Source organism: Danio rerio, chromosome 5 (genome assembly GCF_052040795.2).
Source record: "Danio rerio strain M-AB ecotype USA chromosome 5, GRCz13ab, whole genome shotgun sequence".
Lineage (NCBI taxonomy): Eukaryota > Metazoa > Chordata > Actinopteri > Cypriniformes > Danionidae > Danio > Danio rerio.
The window spans coordinates 8666908-8685921 of record NC_141025.1 but is presented as its reverse complement, the minus strand read 5'-3'; the positions used below and the strand labels follow the sequence as shown (position 1 = coordinate 8685921).

At 36.9% G+C, this 19014-nt stretch overlaps 1 protein-coding gene across 6 annotated transcripts in view; it reads left to right on the top strand.

The window, feature by feature from the left end:
• Positions 1-560: 560 nt before the first annotated feature.
• opn4xb (opsin 4xb) overlaps positions 561-19014 on the top strand; it is a 58832-nt gene continuing 40378 nt past the window's right edge. For 2 of the 6 annotated variants that reach the window (XR_015490391.1, XR_015490392.1), the window contains exon 1: positions 14714-15056. Coding sequence is in view for 4 of the 6 variants with exons in the window: in XM_087252370.1 (XP_087108496.1) it covers positions 14634-14692; positions 14895-15056 (221 nt within the window). In the remaining 2 variants the exon portion in view is untranslated. 6 annotated transcript variants of the gene reach the window in all.

Here is a 19014-nt window from a genome sequence, read left to right as displayed (position 1 = left end):
TTTAACTGTATATATGTATATATATATATATATATATATATATATATATATATATATATATATATATATATATATATATATATATATGTGTGTGTGTGTGTGTGTGTGTGTGTGGATAGATAGATAGATAGATAGATAGATAGATAGATAGATAGATAGATAGATAGATAGATAGATAGATAGATAGATAGATAGATAGATAGATAGATACTGTGTATGATTTTTAAGTATGTTAAGAAACACTTGTATAGTGTATACTTTACATACATACAAACAAATATATAAGTCAAACATAAGTCATCATAGACTAGGAGTCTTAAAATTGGTATTGGTCACATTTGCGAGAGTCATTTTAATTGTAGGCTTAAATAAGATTATAATTTAAGATTTATTTCAAAAGGTTTTTTTCAGTAGATGCCATATAACGACTTGGAGCAGTCTATGGGTTTTAAAATTTAAAATTAATATTTATTTATTTACAGAAATTGTCAAATAATCGAATAATTAATATTATATCATTACATATTAAATAAAATGATAATTGATTATATCCATCACAGGACGGATGCAGAAAGCACATCACATTTTCAACACTAGAGGTCAGCAGGAGATTCTGAGAAAACTAAACGTCCAGATTTGTTTTGAGGTGATGTCTGCGTCCCACTCTCACATCTACAGGGTGAGTGTGTTTTTAAATATCACAAAATGTCCTTTTCTGTCTAGTTATCTGTCCTTGATTTTCTTACACGTAGAAAAAAAGCTTTCAGGAAGTAAACCCTCTAATGAAGAAATCAAAAAGTCTCCTCAACTGAATTCTCTACTTTCCTTGAGCAAACAGTCCTAAACATGCAGTTAAGTGGTTTTTATAAGTAAACTTCACACTGAGCTCAAATATGTGTCCACCTACAGTAACTCACAGTTTTAAGTTAACAATTTATCAACTTAGATTTTTCTACAGTGTAATAGCTGAGCAATGTTGAAGGGATAGATCAAATCAAATCACTTTTAATGTCACATCAGCAGCAGCACATGTGCTATGATGAGTAAAAAGGTTTAGTTTAGTTTATTTGTTGACAGGGTCAATGCACATTAATAAACATTACTGTAAAATGTGCCAGAATTAGCCAAGAATGGCTATTTTTCATCCGTAGACCCCTTACAGAATGTTAAAAATTCACACCTAAAATAGAAGGACAACATAAACATTAAATACACTTTCATATAAAAAATACAGTTAAAAAAGTAAAGAAAAGAAAAAAAGAAAAGAAAAAAAAAACACAAGAACACAAGGTTCTGGCTCCAGACTGTACAAAATACAGAGTGCAAATACAATGACAGTGCAAAATACAGACAGTGCAAATACAACGACAGTGCAAAATACAACAGCATACTCCTTAAAAAAAAAAAAAAAAACAGGACAATGTAAAATTGACAGCGATATGTACAATGAATAGGTGTACACATAGTTGTAGGTATTAGGGTATTATGTAGGTATTATTAGTAGGCAGTATTGTTTTAAGTATGGATTGGTTAAAGTGCAGTGCATGCTACATATTGATGGTGTGCAGTGAGGGGTATGGAAAAGTCTGTGTGGTGTGTGTTTAGTGTTCACCCAAAAATTAAAATTTCCTCACCGTTTACATACAATCACGTGGATCTAAACTTGAATTGCTTTCTCCTGTTGAACACAAAGGAAGATATTCTGAACAATGCTGTAAATAAAATGGCCAGTGCCATTCAAAGTAGGAACAAAAAAATTAATCAGTCAAACTAATAGTCAATACTAATAGTAAAATAATAATAAAGTAATAGTCAATGGCTTCATTTTTCGCCATCATTTTTCAGAATATCTTCCTTTGTGTTCAACAGGAGAAAGAAAGTCAAACAAGTGGAGAATGAGAAAACGATGACAGAATTTTGGTAAACTATTGATTTAAACAAATATACTTTCTTTGTAACGTTATTGTAAGAGGCTACATTATCATATACATTTGTTTATATGACAAAACATGTCTTTTTAACTCAAGAAGGTCCATACTGACTCCAAAGGCAGATACTGATGAGATCAGAGCCTGGTGTGTGGACTTTGGGCGTTTTACAATGTGGTCAAATGCTGATTGGTCAGTTTGAATGTCTCAGCATTTGGGCCTTGGTCACATTGTCAAGAAAGATAGGTGTAAAACTCTGCTCTGTCTTTTTTTCCTGGGCTCTTTTCTGTTTCTGGGCTTTCCTGCTCTACTCCTCTCCTCCTCTGGAGTCTATCTTCTCTGGCTCTATTGCAATCAGGCTAACTCCTGGGCCTGCTCTCTTTGTCTCTTTCACTCTCTCCCTCCTCCTTTGTCTCTCCTTCTACCTCTGGTAACTTTAATTTTACATTTAAGCTGGGTACAGTTTATATCACGTTTTATCATTTCATATTTTATCATTTTATACAGTTATTTTGTAATTAATTCAGTTGTAACCATAGCAAGTTATTGTAATTAAATCATCTCATTTTTAAGTATTTGTGAATTACTTTTGATTTAACATCGACATTTAATTTTTCCATATTGCAATACAATACAATCACATAATATCAACGCTCTCCCACATTTATGGCTATTAATACTGCCCTTATTTCCATTTTTGGTATAAGACGAATGGTTTGACTAGAAATGTACAGTATTTTACTATAATGCTGATAACTTTTTAGTCACTTGGCAGAACTACAGTTCGAACCGCTGTGGTTAAAACCCATTCCTACATTATAAAGCAGGGTTTTTCAAAGTCTAAGACAGTGGGCCTCCCTTTTGACACAACTTATCCATTGGCGCCCCCCTCCTCCCAAACACGCACGCGCACACACACACGCGCGCGCGCGCACACACACACACACACACACACACACACACACAAAATTCTGGAGGTTTTCCTGCTACCTCATCATGCTTGGTTTCAAGGTGTCACCGAAGTTTAGCGGGTCTCATGCTGTCATTAGCCAAAATATCTTGACAAACCACACATAAATGTCGTGGTTCATCAGCTGGTCCTGTCCACAGAAATCCTAAACTCAAATACTGATCATCATATCGTCGTCTTTTGGGTTTAAGCCCTGAACTTGAAGGCTTTGAACCGGGGGGTCTCAGAAACCGATCCATTGTATTAGCAGGCATATACCTGTATTGGCGGGCTTGCCAAACAGAAGCGAATTCACAGCTATGGCCTTCTGGGTAAAAAAGGTTTTCTTATTTTTGACGTATTATTTTTTTTAGCTTTGTTTAAATAAAACGTTTTAAAATTATAAAAAAATACATATAATAATTAAACTTAATAATTATATTTTTATTATATAATATTTTTTCCTGCGCCTCCCCTGACATGCTCTGGCGCCCCCCAGGCGCGTCTCACACTTTGAAAACCCCTGTTATAAAGTAATCATGCCACCTAATTTCCACTAATAACTACCGGGTTATGACCTGCTGTTTATTAGGATACAAACTGTTTATTAGCATTTATAAACTATGATCTTATTCTGCATGCCTAATCCTACCCAATTCCTAAACCCAACTACTACCTTACTAACTGTTTATAAGCATCTAATTAGTAGTTTATTAAGTTAAAACTCTTGATTTGTTAAAAGTTTGTTAATAGCGTTAATAATAATTGTACATTATAATAAAGTGTGACCCAATATAATAATGCAGCACAGTGGCTCAGTGGGTAGCACGGCACTGGTTCGAGTCTCGGTCAGTTGGCGTTTCTGTGTGGAGTTTGCATGTTCTCCGTTAGTCAACTAATTGCCTTAAAAGTAACATTGGCTGACTTTTTTAAGTAAAGTAAACTTTTTTTAAAGTAAAGCCAACTACTTTTACATTGTGTTTTTGTGCTAAAATATCTTCACGTCTTCAGTTTTTGTTGTCCAGGTTGACACATTGCTCCACATGAAGCTGCCATTTAATCTGAACAGGGGATCAGCAAGTAATCACAACTATTCGCTCCAGATAAAAATTCATTCCGTTCATCTTGGCCTGAAAGAAGAGTAATCCCAAGACAACAAAAGATTAAGATACACTGCATGGCCCTGATGGCAAAGTTTAAAGCCGCCATAAATTACATGTCATCTTGTTCACTGGGGAACAGATCACCGGTCATGAAGTCAGAGAATATTATGAGTCAGGATTTATTTCTAGGCCAAAGAAATGCTTTCTAAGAAAATCTGCCTGTCCCTTGAAGATTGTGAAGGGATATTGTGCACACTCACTCAGGGATGGACTGGGACTAAAAATCAGCCCTGGCAGTGTAGCCACACCAGCCTACATTACCACACCGACACAGCCCCATCCACGGACACGCACAACTACTACTTGTGTTGGTGTACAGATGGTGAAATAATATAAGCAGTACTATATGTAAGAGATATTTAAACATTTAATGCATGTGACTGGAACAAAAACAACCTGTTTATAACAAATTTAAACGTGCAATCATTTCATTCCTTCATTTTCTATTCGGCTTAGTCCCTTTACTAATCTGGGGTAGCCACAGTGGAATGAACCGCTAACTTATCCAGCATATGTTTTATGCAGCTGATGCCCTCCAAGCTGCAACCCATCACTGGGAAACCCCTATACACACACATTTTCATACATGCACTACGGACGATTAGGCCTACCAAATTCACCTATAGCACATGTGTTAGGACTTGTGAGGGAAACCCACACGAACATGCAAACTCCACACAGAAACACCAACTGACCCAGCCGAGGCTTGAACCATTGACCTTCTTGCTGTGAGGTGGCAGCGCTACCCATTGCGCTGCACCCTTTCGAGACTATTTCGGTTAATTTTATGCAATTGTCAGCGTCTGACTTTAGAGCAATTTTTTGCCTTCTCTGAGCTTTTCGGCACCGCCTTTCCTTTTTTACGGTCCACCTATGACAATTAGCTTGGGTTGCACTTACTTTTTGTTTGACATTCTTGCCAGATTTTGATTAAGTCCATGTAACCTCTGATTGGGTTGGCCCATCTCGAAACCAGCCGGCCATCACTGATTGGGCGAGTGCTTAACATTTATTATTATTATTACTATCATCATCATCATCATCATCATCATCATCATAATATTCACATCTTGCTAGAGATAACAGCTGCCTGCATGTAAAAACAATACATATAAAAAAAATAGTTATACCGGCCCACATTTAAAAAATGGTCCAGCCTCTCTGGCATTTGCCAGAATTACCAGATGGCCAGTCCGCCCCTGTTCTCACTACAGAAATGACAACAGATTTTCTCCAAACGTTGTTTCAGCATGCTATGGCTGCATTTTTTTATTATACACTCTAAGAAAGAAAGGTATGAGAGCTGTCACTGGGGTGGTACCTTTTCAGAAGGTACAAATTTGAACCTAAAAGGTCCATATTAATACCTCAAGGGTGCATATTAGTACCTAAAAAGTACAAAAGTGTTCCTCTTATAAAATGTTGGCACTAATATATACTTTTGAGGTACTCTTTAAGTACGGATGTGTACCTGTTGAAAAGGTACCACCCCAGTGTTCCTTTATTTCTGAGAGTGTAGGTAATGTTTTGTTTTTGTAACTTAACCTCAGTTTTTCAGACTCTTACAAAAGCTGGGTTGTTGTGACTCAACGGTGGGTCAAATATAGGCAAATCCAATCATTTCAGTTACATTTAATTTCAAGAGTTCACACTTAGCTGATGATTGATAATAAAGCTTGTTTGGAGTGCTGTCCCGGGAGAGAGCCCTGAACCTATAAGATCCTCGAGCCCTGGGCTCCCTCCCATTGCAGGGTGAGAGGGGAGTTTGAGCTCGGGTAGATCTCGATGACCTGCCTATTGTAGCTAAGTGTCAGATATGGATGCTGAAAAGGTGTACTCAAAGCTTGGCTAAAATATTTTGGATTAATTGTTTAGGGTGCTTGTTTTTGAACTGTGGGAGGAAACCGGAGGACCCGGGGAAAACCCACGCGAGCACAGGGAGAACGAGCAAAACACGCACAGAAATGTCGCCTGGTTTGGAAGGGAATTAAACCAGGGGCATTCTTGCTGTGAGGCAACAGCGCTTATCACTGGCCACCGTGTCCGCCATTTGAAAGGAGGGAAAGTAGGGTTGGGTGAAGGGTTTCTCCAAGACGAAGATATTGAGATAACATCTGGTTATTTATAGTGAGTTTAAAGCAATGCTTTGTAGTTATTTGTAAATATTAGGAAATTAATTACTATTTATTAACTCATGGGAACGTTAATGTAATACAGCTGCTATATATACCTTCGACCCAAAGCGCATTAGTAGAGTTTCGTTTTTGGCCCTTCATATTAAAAAGTTTGGACACTCCTGGGGTCCGTTCTTCGTACGTGGATTACTCAGTTAGCTGGATTTGGATATTGACGATTTGACACGATCCAGGATCGTTTCGTTCTTCAAAGCTGATCCGAGAGTTGTCATAGCAACAGTTCTGCTAGGTCAAACCTGATCGGGAGCAGGTTCAATTCATATAAACAGGATTAGATCGGCTCAGTTCAAGAAAAGATAATAAAGTATGTTCCGAATTCTGATATTTTCTTACAGTAGTTGTTACACTTGGGAAAATGGTAAATATTTTTAAACTATATATATATATATATATATATATATATATATATATATATATATATATATAAAGTTATAGTCATTAATAAAATAAATAAAGTTATACATATTAATAAAACTTATGCAATCTGCACCCTCGAAATGAAAGTACAAAGACTGCCACCTGGCGGTGCAAAGAGAAATTGATATGAACTTGTTAGATCACTTTAGTACAAATTGTGTATAATAGAAATGCACAATATGTGACTTTTTAAAAAAGCAATAATACATTTATGCAGTCATGAACATGTTTTGATAGTTAATATGCCGGTGATTTGATGCTTCACAAAAGTTGCAGACGCCCTTACCGATATCAAAATGCTTTTGCAAACAACCAGTTATTCTTTACACCGATTAAAAAAACAGCTACTATAATAAGGAAAATCTTCTCTAAATGTAGAACTAAATACACTGATTGAAATACATGATGAATACATGAAAGTGTAAAGCCTGCCGCTCTTAACAAATGTGTAATGTTATTGCATGTCATATTTAACAAACCGTTTACTACTAATTTGATGTAATTTTGCTCACATGGATAATTGAATATTAATCAGATGATGTCATTAGGCTGCTGTGCCGTCAGCCAATCGTTGCATTGCTGATCATGATTTCGAGGATCGATAGATATGTCCTTCATAACACACGCTTGGTCACATTTATCCAGACATTCTAATCTGATTCGCGAACTTGTTTGAAGAACCAAATTAGCCAGAGATCAGTTATCAAGATTAAAAGATCCAGGATCTGCCAAAACATCTTAGATCATTTAAGCGAGGTACGAAGAACGGACCCCTGATATGCACACTTTGAATGTTGAAATGGGATTCAGTCAATAAAAAAATATAGAACAAAAAAAAGTGTCTAATGTGCAATAAAATCTGCCTGCTGCACGCAGAACAAAGCTGAGCAGTCTTTGTGATTACATGTGCTGTAATATTATTGCTAGTCCCCTTCATGCCATGTTAATCCAAAATGCGAAACATTCTCTCGTTTAAGCAGACAGTTCATTTCATGTCCACCACATTTAGATCATGGTTACATTAAAGCATGATGTTACACAAGGATGATTTTTTTTTTTTTCAAGACAGGCTAAAGAGGCTTATGTCGACCTTTACATGTTGCGCTGTCCCACTGAAAAATCAGATTGCTTTTATGCATCGCACTCAATCTAGCATGCCTTTTCCACTGCATTTCACTGTATTATTCATTCAGTTTCCTTTGGCTTTAGTCCCTTATTTATTAGAGGTTGCCACAGTGGAATGAACCGCCAACTATTTCAGCATATGTTTTATGCAGCAGATGCCATTCCATCTGTAACCCAGTACTGGAAAACACCCACCCACACACACACACACACACACACACTCACACACACTCACACACACACACACACACACACATGTTTGTTTTTGTGAAAAGTGGGGACATTACATAGGTTTCCGTTCATTTTATACTGTCCAAACCGTATATTATATTGCCCCCACCCCACCTCTAAACCCAACCATCACAGGAACTGTGTGCAGCTGTACTCTCTGATTAAACTCATTCTGTAGGATTTTTAAGCATTTTGAGAAATGATGACGTCATCAATGTCCTCATATTTCACCTCCTTTTTGTAATACCTGTGTCATACCCATGTCATTATACAGATTTGTGTCTTGATATGTCACAAAAACACGTACACACACACACACACACTCACTACGGACAATTTCGCTCATCTACTTCACCTATAGCTCTAGGCTTGGGCGGTAATATGGTATACCACGAGATCTAAAAATACCATTTTGAGGCCTGTCAACAAAAACAATGGTCCCAACATATTTCCTGTTTTACATTTTTAATTTCTACAGCTTTCGAGAATTCAAAAAGAGTCACATACTGTATTGATAAATAATGTTATGATGCTGTTTTAACATTAAGTTATGATTGTATTGCCTCTTGTAACAGTTATGAAATAGTTTGATAACAAGCAGGAAATGTTCATGGGCCAATGACCACATTGAAATGGTCTATAGCAACGGTATCAGTTTCAATACCGTTATACTGTCATAAAAAGCTATGCACTTACATTAGAGATAAGGATTAAATATAATTTATGTAATGCCTAAAAATGCGTGATTGTCATCATGGGGACAGTGTGGAGGATAAAAAGAATTTGCATGTTCTCCCTGCATTCGCGTGGGTTTCCTCCGGGTGCTCCGGTTTCCCGCACAGTCCAAAGACATGCGGTACAGGTGAATTGGGTAGGCTAAATTGTCCGTAGTGTATGAGTGTGTATGTGTGAATGTGTGTGTGGATGTTTCCCCGGGATGGGTTGCGGCTGGAAGGGCATCCGCTGCGTAACAACTCGCTGTTGGCGAGTTCATTCGGCTGTGGCGACCCCGGATTAGTATAGGGACTAAGCAGACAAGAAAATGAATGAATGAATGAAAAAGATTCTACCAATCAGGTCGCTTAAAAAAAAACAGCGTGGCATTAGCATGCCTAAAACTCAATGCTTCATGTGTTTATCAATTTAACTGCAGTCGTGACACCAACATTTCTGACCAAGTTCTGGGTAATTAACTTAGCTGAGACTTGGCCCAGCTATGGTCCATGTTTGTCCCCTGTATGGAAGCCAGACTTGGTGCAGTCTTGTATCGTAATTCACTGATCTGGGCCAGACAAATTTTGCTATGTGGGCTATATCCCATCCTTTCTTCCAGATTAGGAGTTTTCGCCTGTTCCAGGTTAGTTAGATTGATTCTTGGATCTATAGTATAATCTGCAGGAGTCTGTCATGTTAGCATGAGGACGCTTGTCATATAGACTGAATTAGAGTAATGCTGTTATTGCCGGTGAGGTTTTAGCTAAGATGTAGGATTATGGAGAGAGATATAATCCCACATCTTTCAATCCCAGCGTGCCGTTGACTGCCGCGGAGAGAGAACAGAAGTGATGCCTGGATTACAGTGTTAAAGAGACGGATGAGCTGAACACACACACACACACACATACACAGTCTCTCAGGGCGACCCATTAAGCTTTTTCATTTGCTGGGTTTTGTATAGGATGAAAGAAGGTGGTCAAAAAAGAGTGTTTTCTGTGAATGATTTTGTTTTCTGTGAAAGATATTTGCTAATGGTTTTGTTTAGAGTGCACCTTTTTCGTTAAACATTTCTTTTAACCATTCATTTTTTCTTTTAATTACATATATGGATGAAAAAAAGATATACTCTTGGTAAATAAAAAATGTTTTACTTACACCTCTGGCAAACAAATTTGGTTTGTCTAAAAAAAAAAGTCATATAATTTTGACATCGTTTTTGAAAACAAAACAATATATGAGACCATGTTATATGCAAAGGGCACTTATGATGAAAATCCTCTTTTGTGAGCTGTTTGGACAGAACTGTGTGTAGGTATAGTGTGTCCACAGTCATATTAGAGTGATATAAACACAATGGGCCCTATCATACACCCGGCGCAATGTGGTGCAAGGCGCGGCGCAATACTTGTTTGGTAGTTTCAGCTTGGCGCAAGAGTCATTTTGAGGCGTTGCGCTACGCTGTTTAAATAGCAAATGCATTAGCGCTCATTTGTGCGCCTATAGGCGTTCTGGTCTAAAAGGGAGGCGTTCTGAGGCGGATCGCTGGCGCGTCGCTATTTTGAGAAACTAAAATAGATTTTTCATTAGACCAAAACTAACCCGGTCTAAACTCCAGCGCAGAGTTGCGCCTCGCTTACACACTGCTTAATACGCACAAGAGAGCAATAGGCAAATATCTTTACATATGAAAACATTTTAATATTAAGGATATATATAGGATATAATAAGAATAGATATAGAATATAAATATAAAGGATTAAAATATTACAAAACATATTATTTTCTAGCTTACATAAATATGAAAAATCACTGCTTTTATGTCTTCTTTATCTCGGGAGGCTTTTTTAGTTCATTCATAACAATTTGCTTTTGTATAGTGTTTATATTTGTTTTATTAAAAACAAGCTTAGATTTGCCCACCTGCATGTCAGGTTTTAGACCATATGAGGCACAGCATGAGTTTTTGGATATAACTCAGGTTTTTGAGCACATTTTGTTATTATTGTTCATTTATTTGTTTGCTGGAAATTAGAACTGAATTTAGAAATAGTTTTGAAACAAATATTTGTGCTTAACAAACAAAAGTAATTATTTATAGAATAATTGATGTCTGTGCGTAAAGGTTTCCCTATCCAAGAGCGAAAGTGAAAGTAGATCCATTATCTCTCATCCTCACGCAGTAGATGCTCTGTTGAACAGCTTTCGGTTAAGAAAACTGTGAACTGTTTGCTTGTGAAATGCTCATTTTTTCCACTTAGACTTACTTTACGTCCTGTTAATAGCGAATGTGCTTATGGTGCGACGCAGCTGGCTCTTAAAGGTAATGGGAGATGAGGCTCTAATTGGTTTATTCTCAAAACACATCTATAACTCATTAACAAAATAAACTCAACCCTTTTAGCCCATGCGCCACGGCGCAAAGCGGATTTCCCCGTCCGTAAATTAGCAAAAATGCGTTCTAACATGCCCTGAAAGTGTTTGCGCCCTGCGTTTTGCGCTCTGCGCATGGACCGTCAAAATAGAGCCCAATAAGTCTCTTTTTTTTAATTTCCTGACTTTAAAATAATATCCAAATCCCTCCCCTTTTGAGGCCCATCGCATCGTGATGTAGGAGTGCGTTTTGCCCGCCCACCAAATTGATTGACAGGCGCATATTAACACGTCTCTATAGTAAACAGTGAAAACACAGTGATCAGTTTCGGCAGTCTAACATGTCGTCCACGACCACTCTCTTGGCTGGCGCGAATAATAATCAAGTAAACATATTACATGAGTTCAGCAACACGGTAAATATTAAATCATGTACCTGGTAAACACAGTAAAAACACAGTGATCAGCTTCAACAGTCTAACATGTCGTCCTGCAATGATGGGTGTATATTAGCAATTATAAAGTGGTCTGCACAAAGAAAAGATGCTTTGTGAATAATAAAAACAAAAAGATCAATAAAAATATATATATATTTTAGAGGAGCACTCTCTCACCACGACCACTCTCTTGGCTGGCGCGAAAAATAATGACCTGTGCTGAACTAGTTTATAACATGGCACCAGCCAATGAACAGAGAGGGGAGTCATTTAGAATTAAAGGGCCATGGACATAAAAGAAAAGCAAGTGGAAGCACTTTTATAACCTGTTACTCTGGATAAAATGGCAGTAGGGCTGCACGACTAATCGAAAAAAGATCACGATCTCGATACGACCCTACACATGATCCTAATTCAGCTTTTCTATGATTCAGCCAATTATATTTTAAAGGTCAGGAGAGAAGAAAAGGAGGCCAAAGAAGTCTTCACAGGAACATTGACACCTCCAAATGGTGTTAAAAATGTCACATACTGTGTTTATATGGTATAATTTCGGCCAAAATTTCATTTCTGTCTTCATGTAACGATGTATTCATGGCCGTGAAGTCGCGTGTGAGCTGTTTACTGCCGAGAACATGCGCGTGCACAAAAATGACACCTACTTTAGTGAAAACAACCTGCATATGCTGTGAATAACAGGTAATAAAGTTGTAAATAACGTTCAGTTTGTTGCACAGAGCGATTGTTTGAGGGCCAGTGGGAGGTTTGATTTGCATGTGTGTGTTTTTTCTCACGGTGACAGCAGCCATGAGCCGCACTAGGAAGTGAAACCTGTGCGCACATCATTTAAATGATCACATTGCATTTTAGAGTTATGATTACGACAAGCATTTCAAATTTTTTTTCTTTCATAGTGAACACAAAGTGTTGTGCATGAAAATAAATGTTTGCTGTGTCAGTCTAACAACCTTCGCCTATAAATAATGGATGTCAATGACAGATGACAAGCACGTGTCTCAAACATAATAATTAAATTTTATAATTATGAATAGTTATATTCTAATGTCATCGCTTTACTGTGAATTAACAAACTGGACATATTAAAAGTCTGTTTAAGTCCCCCATAATACAAAATTTAGCATTTTAAGCAACAGTAGAGCTACACATAGGCCTAATACTATTGTTGTTTTACCATATGCTTGAGAATAAACAATAATAATAGGCTAATCATATTAACCTTTATTTTACATCTACAGAATCGTGAGAAAGAATCGTGATCTTGATTTTAAGCAAACAAAAATCATGATTTACATTTTTGCCAGAATCATGCAGCCCTAGTTGGCGGTTCATAAGCCGAAGGAAATTGATGAAGGAAATTGATGAAGGATGAAGGAAATGAAGGAAATTGATGAAGGAAATGAATGAACCATTTCACTAAGTGAAGTTTATTCATAAACTAATTTCGAGAGGATAACGTGCTTATGATTTATCACGGCCGGTCCCGTTTTTGCTAATCACTATCTTCCAATCATATAAGCCCTAAGCTACTATAAATAACCACAGTTTTAATTTCATCTTTGTTTGGAAGAAACCCCCCCTTCCTCCCCTATTCTCCTCCTTTACCTCTGATTGGGCGGTACGGCGGCCCAGTGGTTAGCACTGTGAGCCCCACAGCAAGAACACTGCCAGCCCTGGTCCCATGAACCAGTGGGTGTTTCTGTGAGGAGTTTGTATGTCCTCCCCGTGTCCGCGTGGGTTTTCCCCGGGTTCTCCGGTTTCCTCCCACCATCCAAAGACATTCAACATACATAACAATCAAGCATTTGTCTAACCCCTTGTGTTCCCTTAGCTACCGCAGTCGGGGAGTTCTGAGATCCACCGAGCTCAGGCTCCCCTCTCGCTCTGCCAACGGGAGGAAGCCCCGGGCTCGAGGATCCCTTGAGCTCGGAGCTCTCTCCCGGGACAGCATGCCAAACAAGCTTTTATAAATCATCAGCTAAGTGTGAACTCTTGAAATTACAAGCAAAAACTGCAAAAATACAGACTTTATGGTCAAAATTAAATTATTAGCTGTTTAATACTGATAATAATTTGCATTTAAACTGTGAAGTTACACAAAAAACACGTTACACTTTCAGGTTAATCACCATAATTTCAACGCTTTATTGCGTTATTTTGTAAAATTGTTTTGTGCATTTGCAGTGATTTATTTTAAGTGCAGTTTTCCCATCTGTAATAGCCAAACATTTACTGAATTAATTCTTATTTCTACAGAAAAAAAAAACAACTACAACTGATTCCTCTTCAATAAAAAGGTTATTTTATGTCAGATTTGATTACTTCTGTAATAGGTAAGTCACTTTGGATGAAAGCTTGGTCACACTTTAATTTGATGGTCCGTTTGTTGAATTTAAGTTACATTGCAACTAAATTCTCATTAGATTATAAGTACTGTAAGCTTGGAGTTAGAGTTAGTGTAAGTCGACAAGTACTTGCAAAGTTTCCTATAATCAGTTAAATGTCTGTTGAAGGAGCAGTATCAATTCAATTCAATTCAGCTTTATTTGTATAGCGCTTTTACAATGTAGATTGTGTCAAAGCAGCTTCACATAAATGGTCATAGTAACTGGATCAGGGTAGTTCAGGTTTTAGTGTTTAAGTTCAGTTCAGTTTAGCTCAGTTCAGTGTGGTTTAATGTCATTACTGAGAGTCCAAACACTGAAGAGCAAATTCATCGATGCGTAGCTCTACCGATCCTGAACCATGCAAGCCAGAGGCGACAGCGGAGACGGAAAAAAAAACTTCAACGATAGGAGAGTGAAGAAAAAAAACCTTAAGAGAAACCAGACTCAGTTGGGCATGACCATTTTAATTTCTCTGCTGGCCAAAGTTCTTGTGCAGAGCTGCAGTCTCAGCGGTGGAGGCTGATATTATAATATCAGCAGATATTACGCAGACAGTCTACTAATACTCAAATGGACCATCAAAATAAAGTGTTACCAAAAGCTTTTGTCGGGTGAATAAATGTAAATGCAGTAATAACTGATAATGGGAATCATTTCTAGTGACTTGCTGTGGATGTCGGTCTGAAGACGCACTGGATGGAGCAGATAATGGAACGAACAGAGCGTCATGTGACTCAAGCAAACGGCTCCCACAAGTAGGTCGCAGTGTGTTTGTCTATTACCGTTACTGATCGTGTGTGACTAAACACTCTCAGTCTGAGCGGAGACACACACACACACACACACAGACAGACAGACAGAGATGCGTGAAACCGAAGACAGAGATCATGAGTGGCTCTGCGCTCAGCTCTGACTTGTTGAACTCTTCTTCTTCATCTTATTATTCTTCTTCTTCAGTGTTTGTTGCTGTATCTTCAGTTTGGTGATGGAGCCACAGAGGCAGATTTACAAAAGACTGGACGTCCCGGATCATGTGCATTACATCATCGCCTTCCTCATCCTCATCATCGGCACTTTGGGAGTTTCTGGAAACGCTCTGGTCATGTTCGCCTTCTACAGGTACAAGCTGAGCTGGTTATGATCACGAGTATGCAGTCTTTTACCTTGCTTTAGAAGGTTTAAATGAACACTTTACTGTTTACTGTACTGTTTTAACTGTTTGACAAACAGTTTTAAACACATTAATGCTGTCAAACATGATTTCGATTGGAATTCTTGCACTTTTATTAAGTAATAAAAAACAAAACATTAAGATAAAAACATTTAATTATATAAAATATAGTTAGGTAAATATGTATTTGTAGAACTGTGGTTTAATCTTTTTTTTATATAAATTTTTGGCTAAAAAGTGCACATATGTGACCCTTGACCACAACTGTCTTTTATTGCATTGGTGTATTTTTGAGAATAACATACACTTTAAAAATGACAGTGATTTCAATGGTTAAAAAAACTGTAAAATGCTACAATAAAAATTCGTAACCTGGCTAACAGTATGTTTCTTTAATATATACGGCGAGTAACGTAAATTGACTTTTCCAGAATTGCCTGCATTGTTAACATTACTGTGGATCGTTTTAGTTGTTTCCCTATCACTAATGTAACTACATTAGAGATTTATGTTACATCTAATGCTGAGAAACAATGTTTATTTCATGACTTTAATTTTATGCGTGTTACTATACTGCTGTTTAGTGGCTGTGTGAATGACACTATAAGCACCTTTTATACACTGATGCATTTATCTGATGGTTGTGGGAAAAGTTGTTTGGGATGAGCGTTGGTAACTGTCTCATCACCACCTGCATTTGGCTGTGTTAACGTGTCTGTCTGTGTAACAATAGATGTGTAGATGTGGGTAATTCAAAATACAGACATATTACATCTATAAATTAATGTAATATGGTAGATTACTGTAAAAATGAGGAATTCCTTTTACGGTTTGTACTGTGTTTTTAACAGTGAAATACTGACAAGCACATGAACTGCCATTTTCTTAGTGTACATAAAACATATAAAATAATATAAATATATATATATATATATATATATATATATATATATATATATATATATATATATATATATATATATATATATATATATATTTATTTATTTATTTATTTATTTATTTTTTTTTTAAAGATGAAAATCTTTTGGACATTATGAAAAAATCTCTTAACTTATTTTAGGAGGTTTGAAGTAACACTTTACATTTAACTGTTTGACAAACTATTTTCAATGCATTTAAGCTGTCAAACATGATTTTAATTGGACTTCTTGCACTTTCATGTATCTATGAAAAACACAACATGAAGGTTAAAAGATATCTGGTGAAAGTAAACATGTATTTATGTTAGGTGTATTTGGGTTCCACAGTTGATTTGTGTTTGAGCAACATGAAGGAATTGAATTAATTTATTAATTTTAATTTTTAATTTCGGGCTTAGTCCCTTTATTAATCTGGGGTTGCCACAACGGAATGATCCGCCAACTTATCCAGAATATGTTTTTACGCAGTGGATTTTTAAGAAGAGCCAAACATACATCAAAGATGTATAAAACATATGTTTATTTTAAGACCACAGTCATTCCAATATGAGTTCATGAGTTCACACTTGCAGTCGTTTAAGTATAAGGGGAGAGGGCTCTGAGCTCAGGGAGACACCACAACTCGAGTTATTCCACTTATCAGGAAACAAAGAGGAGTTGGGATTCGAGCGCAGTATCTAGCCCCGGACCCAGAACGCTCCTCCCCGGGAATGTAATGCTTAAGAGGTGAGGTGTCGGGGTGGTGGAGGGATGCTAAAGTCGTGAGATGCTGCAGGTAAGACAGCTTTGGTAAATATAGGGGTTTGTTCAAGAACTGATTTGATAATCGAATAATTGTCAATGACGTATTTGATACTGAATCTTCTGCGCATGCTCCTCCCGAAATTTGTTTACAAAACATCACGTAAAGATCATATTGATTACGAATAGGCTATCACTTAACTTATTTTAGAAGGTAAGAATTTACATTCAACACATTCATGCTGTCAAACATGATTCTTGCACTTTTATTTTATTTGAATTACTTTACACTTTTTACTGTAAAAGTGTTTATACGAGACCCTGGACCACAAAAATATTAAATTACATCCACTATAAAAAGATCCACACTATTCAATTATGTTGGCCCAACACAAATCGATTAGGTTAACTTAACACATTTTAGTGGATTAAACATAAGACAGTTAAGTTGTCCTCAAAAAAACCTCAAGACTTGTGTTGTTTCTAACATTCATTCATTCCTTTATTTTGTTTTTCGGCTTAGTCCCTTAATTAATCTGGGGTCACCACAGAAAAATAAATCGCCAACTTATCCAGCATATGTTTTACACAGCAGATGCCCTTCCAGCTGCAACCCATCTCTGGGAAACATCCATACACACCCATTTACACACACATACTATGGACAATTAAGCTTGTCTAATTCACCTGTACCACATGTGTTTAGATTGTGGGGGAAACCGGAGCACCCGGAGGAAACCCACGTGAACGCGGGGAGAACATGCAAACTCCACACAGAAACGCCAACTGAGCCAGCCGAGACTCGAACCAACGACCTTCTTGCTGTGAAGCTACAGCACTACCCACTGTGCTTCCGTGTCGTCCCTTATTAATTTTGACAATTTTAAGTAGATTGAACATAAAACAATTGTGTGGTTACAGCTTAAATTCAAATATGTAGCTTGAACAATCAACAAATGTCTTTTTTTCTTTTTTGAGTGTGGCTTAATCAGTTTTTAAATCACTTTTTGGCTGAAAAGTGCATACTGTATGTGACCCTTGACCACAACATTCTTTTATTGCATTGGTGTATTTTTGAGAAGAGCCAAACATACATTGAGATGTATAAAATATCATTTTATTTTAAGATGACAATCATTCGAATATGAGGTAAGGATCATATTGATTACGATTACGTGTAGGCTATCACTTAGCTTATTCTAGAAGGTAAGAATTTACATTCCACACATTCATGCTGTCAAACATGATTCATGCACTTTTATTTTATTTAAATTACTTTTTGGTTTAAAAGTGTTTATATGTGACCCTGGACCACAAAAATATTAAATTACATCCACTGTAAAAAGATCCACACTATTCAATTATGTTTGCCCAACACAAATCGATTAGGTTAACTTAACACATTTTAGAGGACAAGTAAGTTGTCCTCAAAAAAATCTCAAGAATTCTGTTGTTTCTTACATTCATTTTGTATACTTTATTTTGTTTTTCGGCTTAGTTCCTTATTTATTTCAGAGTCGCCACAGGGGAATGAATCACCAACTAATCCAGCATATGTTTTAAGCAGCGGATGCCCTTTCAGCCACAACCCAACACTGGGAAACACCCACACACTCTCATTCACACACATACACTACGGCCAATTTAGTTTCTTCAATTCACCTATAGCTCATGTGTTTGGACTGTGGGGGAAACCGGAGCACCCGGAGGAAATCCAACTGAACACGTGGAAAACATGCAAACTCCACACAGAAACATCAACTGACCCAGGTGGGACTCGAACCAGCGACCTTCTTTCTGTGAGGCAAAAGTGCTAATCACTGAGCCACCGCGCTGCCATGTGTGTTGTTTCGTATCATTTTAAATAATAAGTTTGAACAAGCAGCAGACATTTGTTTTTGAGTGTGAGTATATTTTTGAGAAAAGCAAAATCTACATTTTCAAAGTTAAAGATTTTTGAGAAAAATTATTAGATTAAGAAAAAATTATTTTTCATGAAGACATTTAGTAAATTTGTACTGTAAATACTCTATATCTCAACAGAGAATTTAATTTCAACTTTTAAGATGATTTTCTCAATATTTTTAAGCCCTCAGATATCAGAATTTTTTGAAATAATTGCATCTCAGAAAAATGTCCTATATCTAATTTTTTAAATCTCAATTTCCAAAAAATGTACGCTTAAGGTTGGTTTTGTGGTTCAGGGTCACATGTTAATATGATG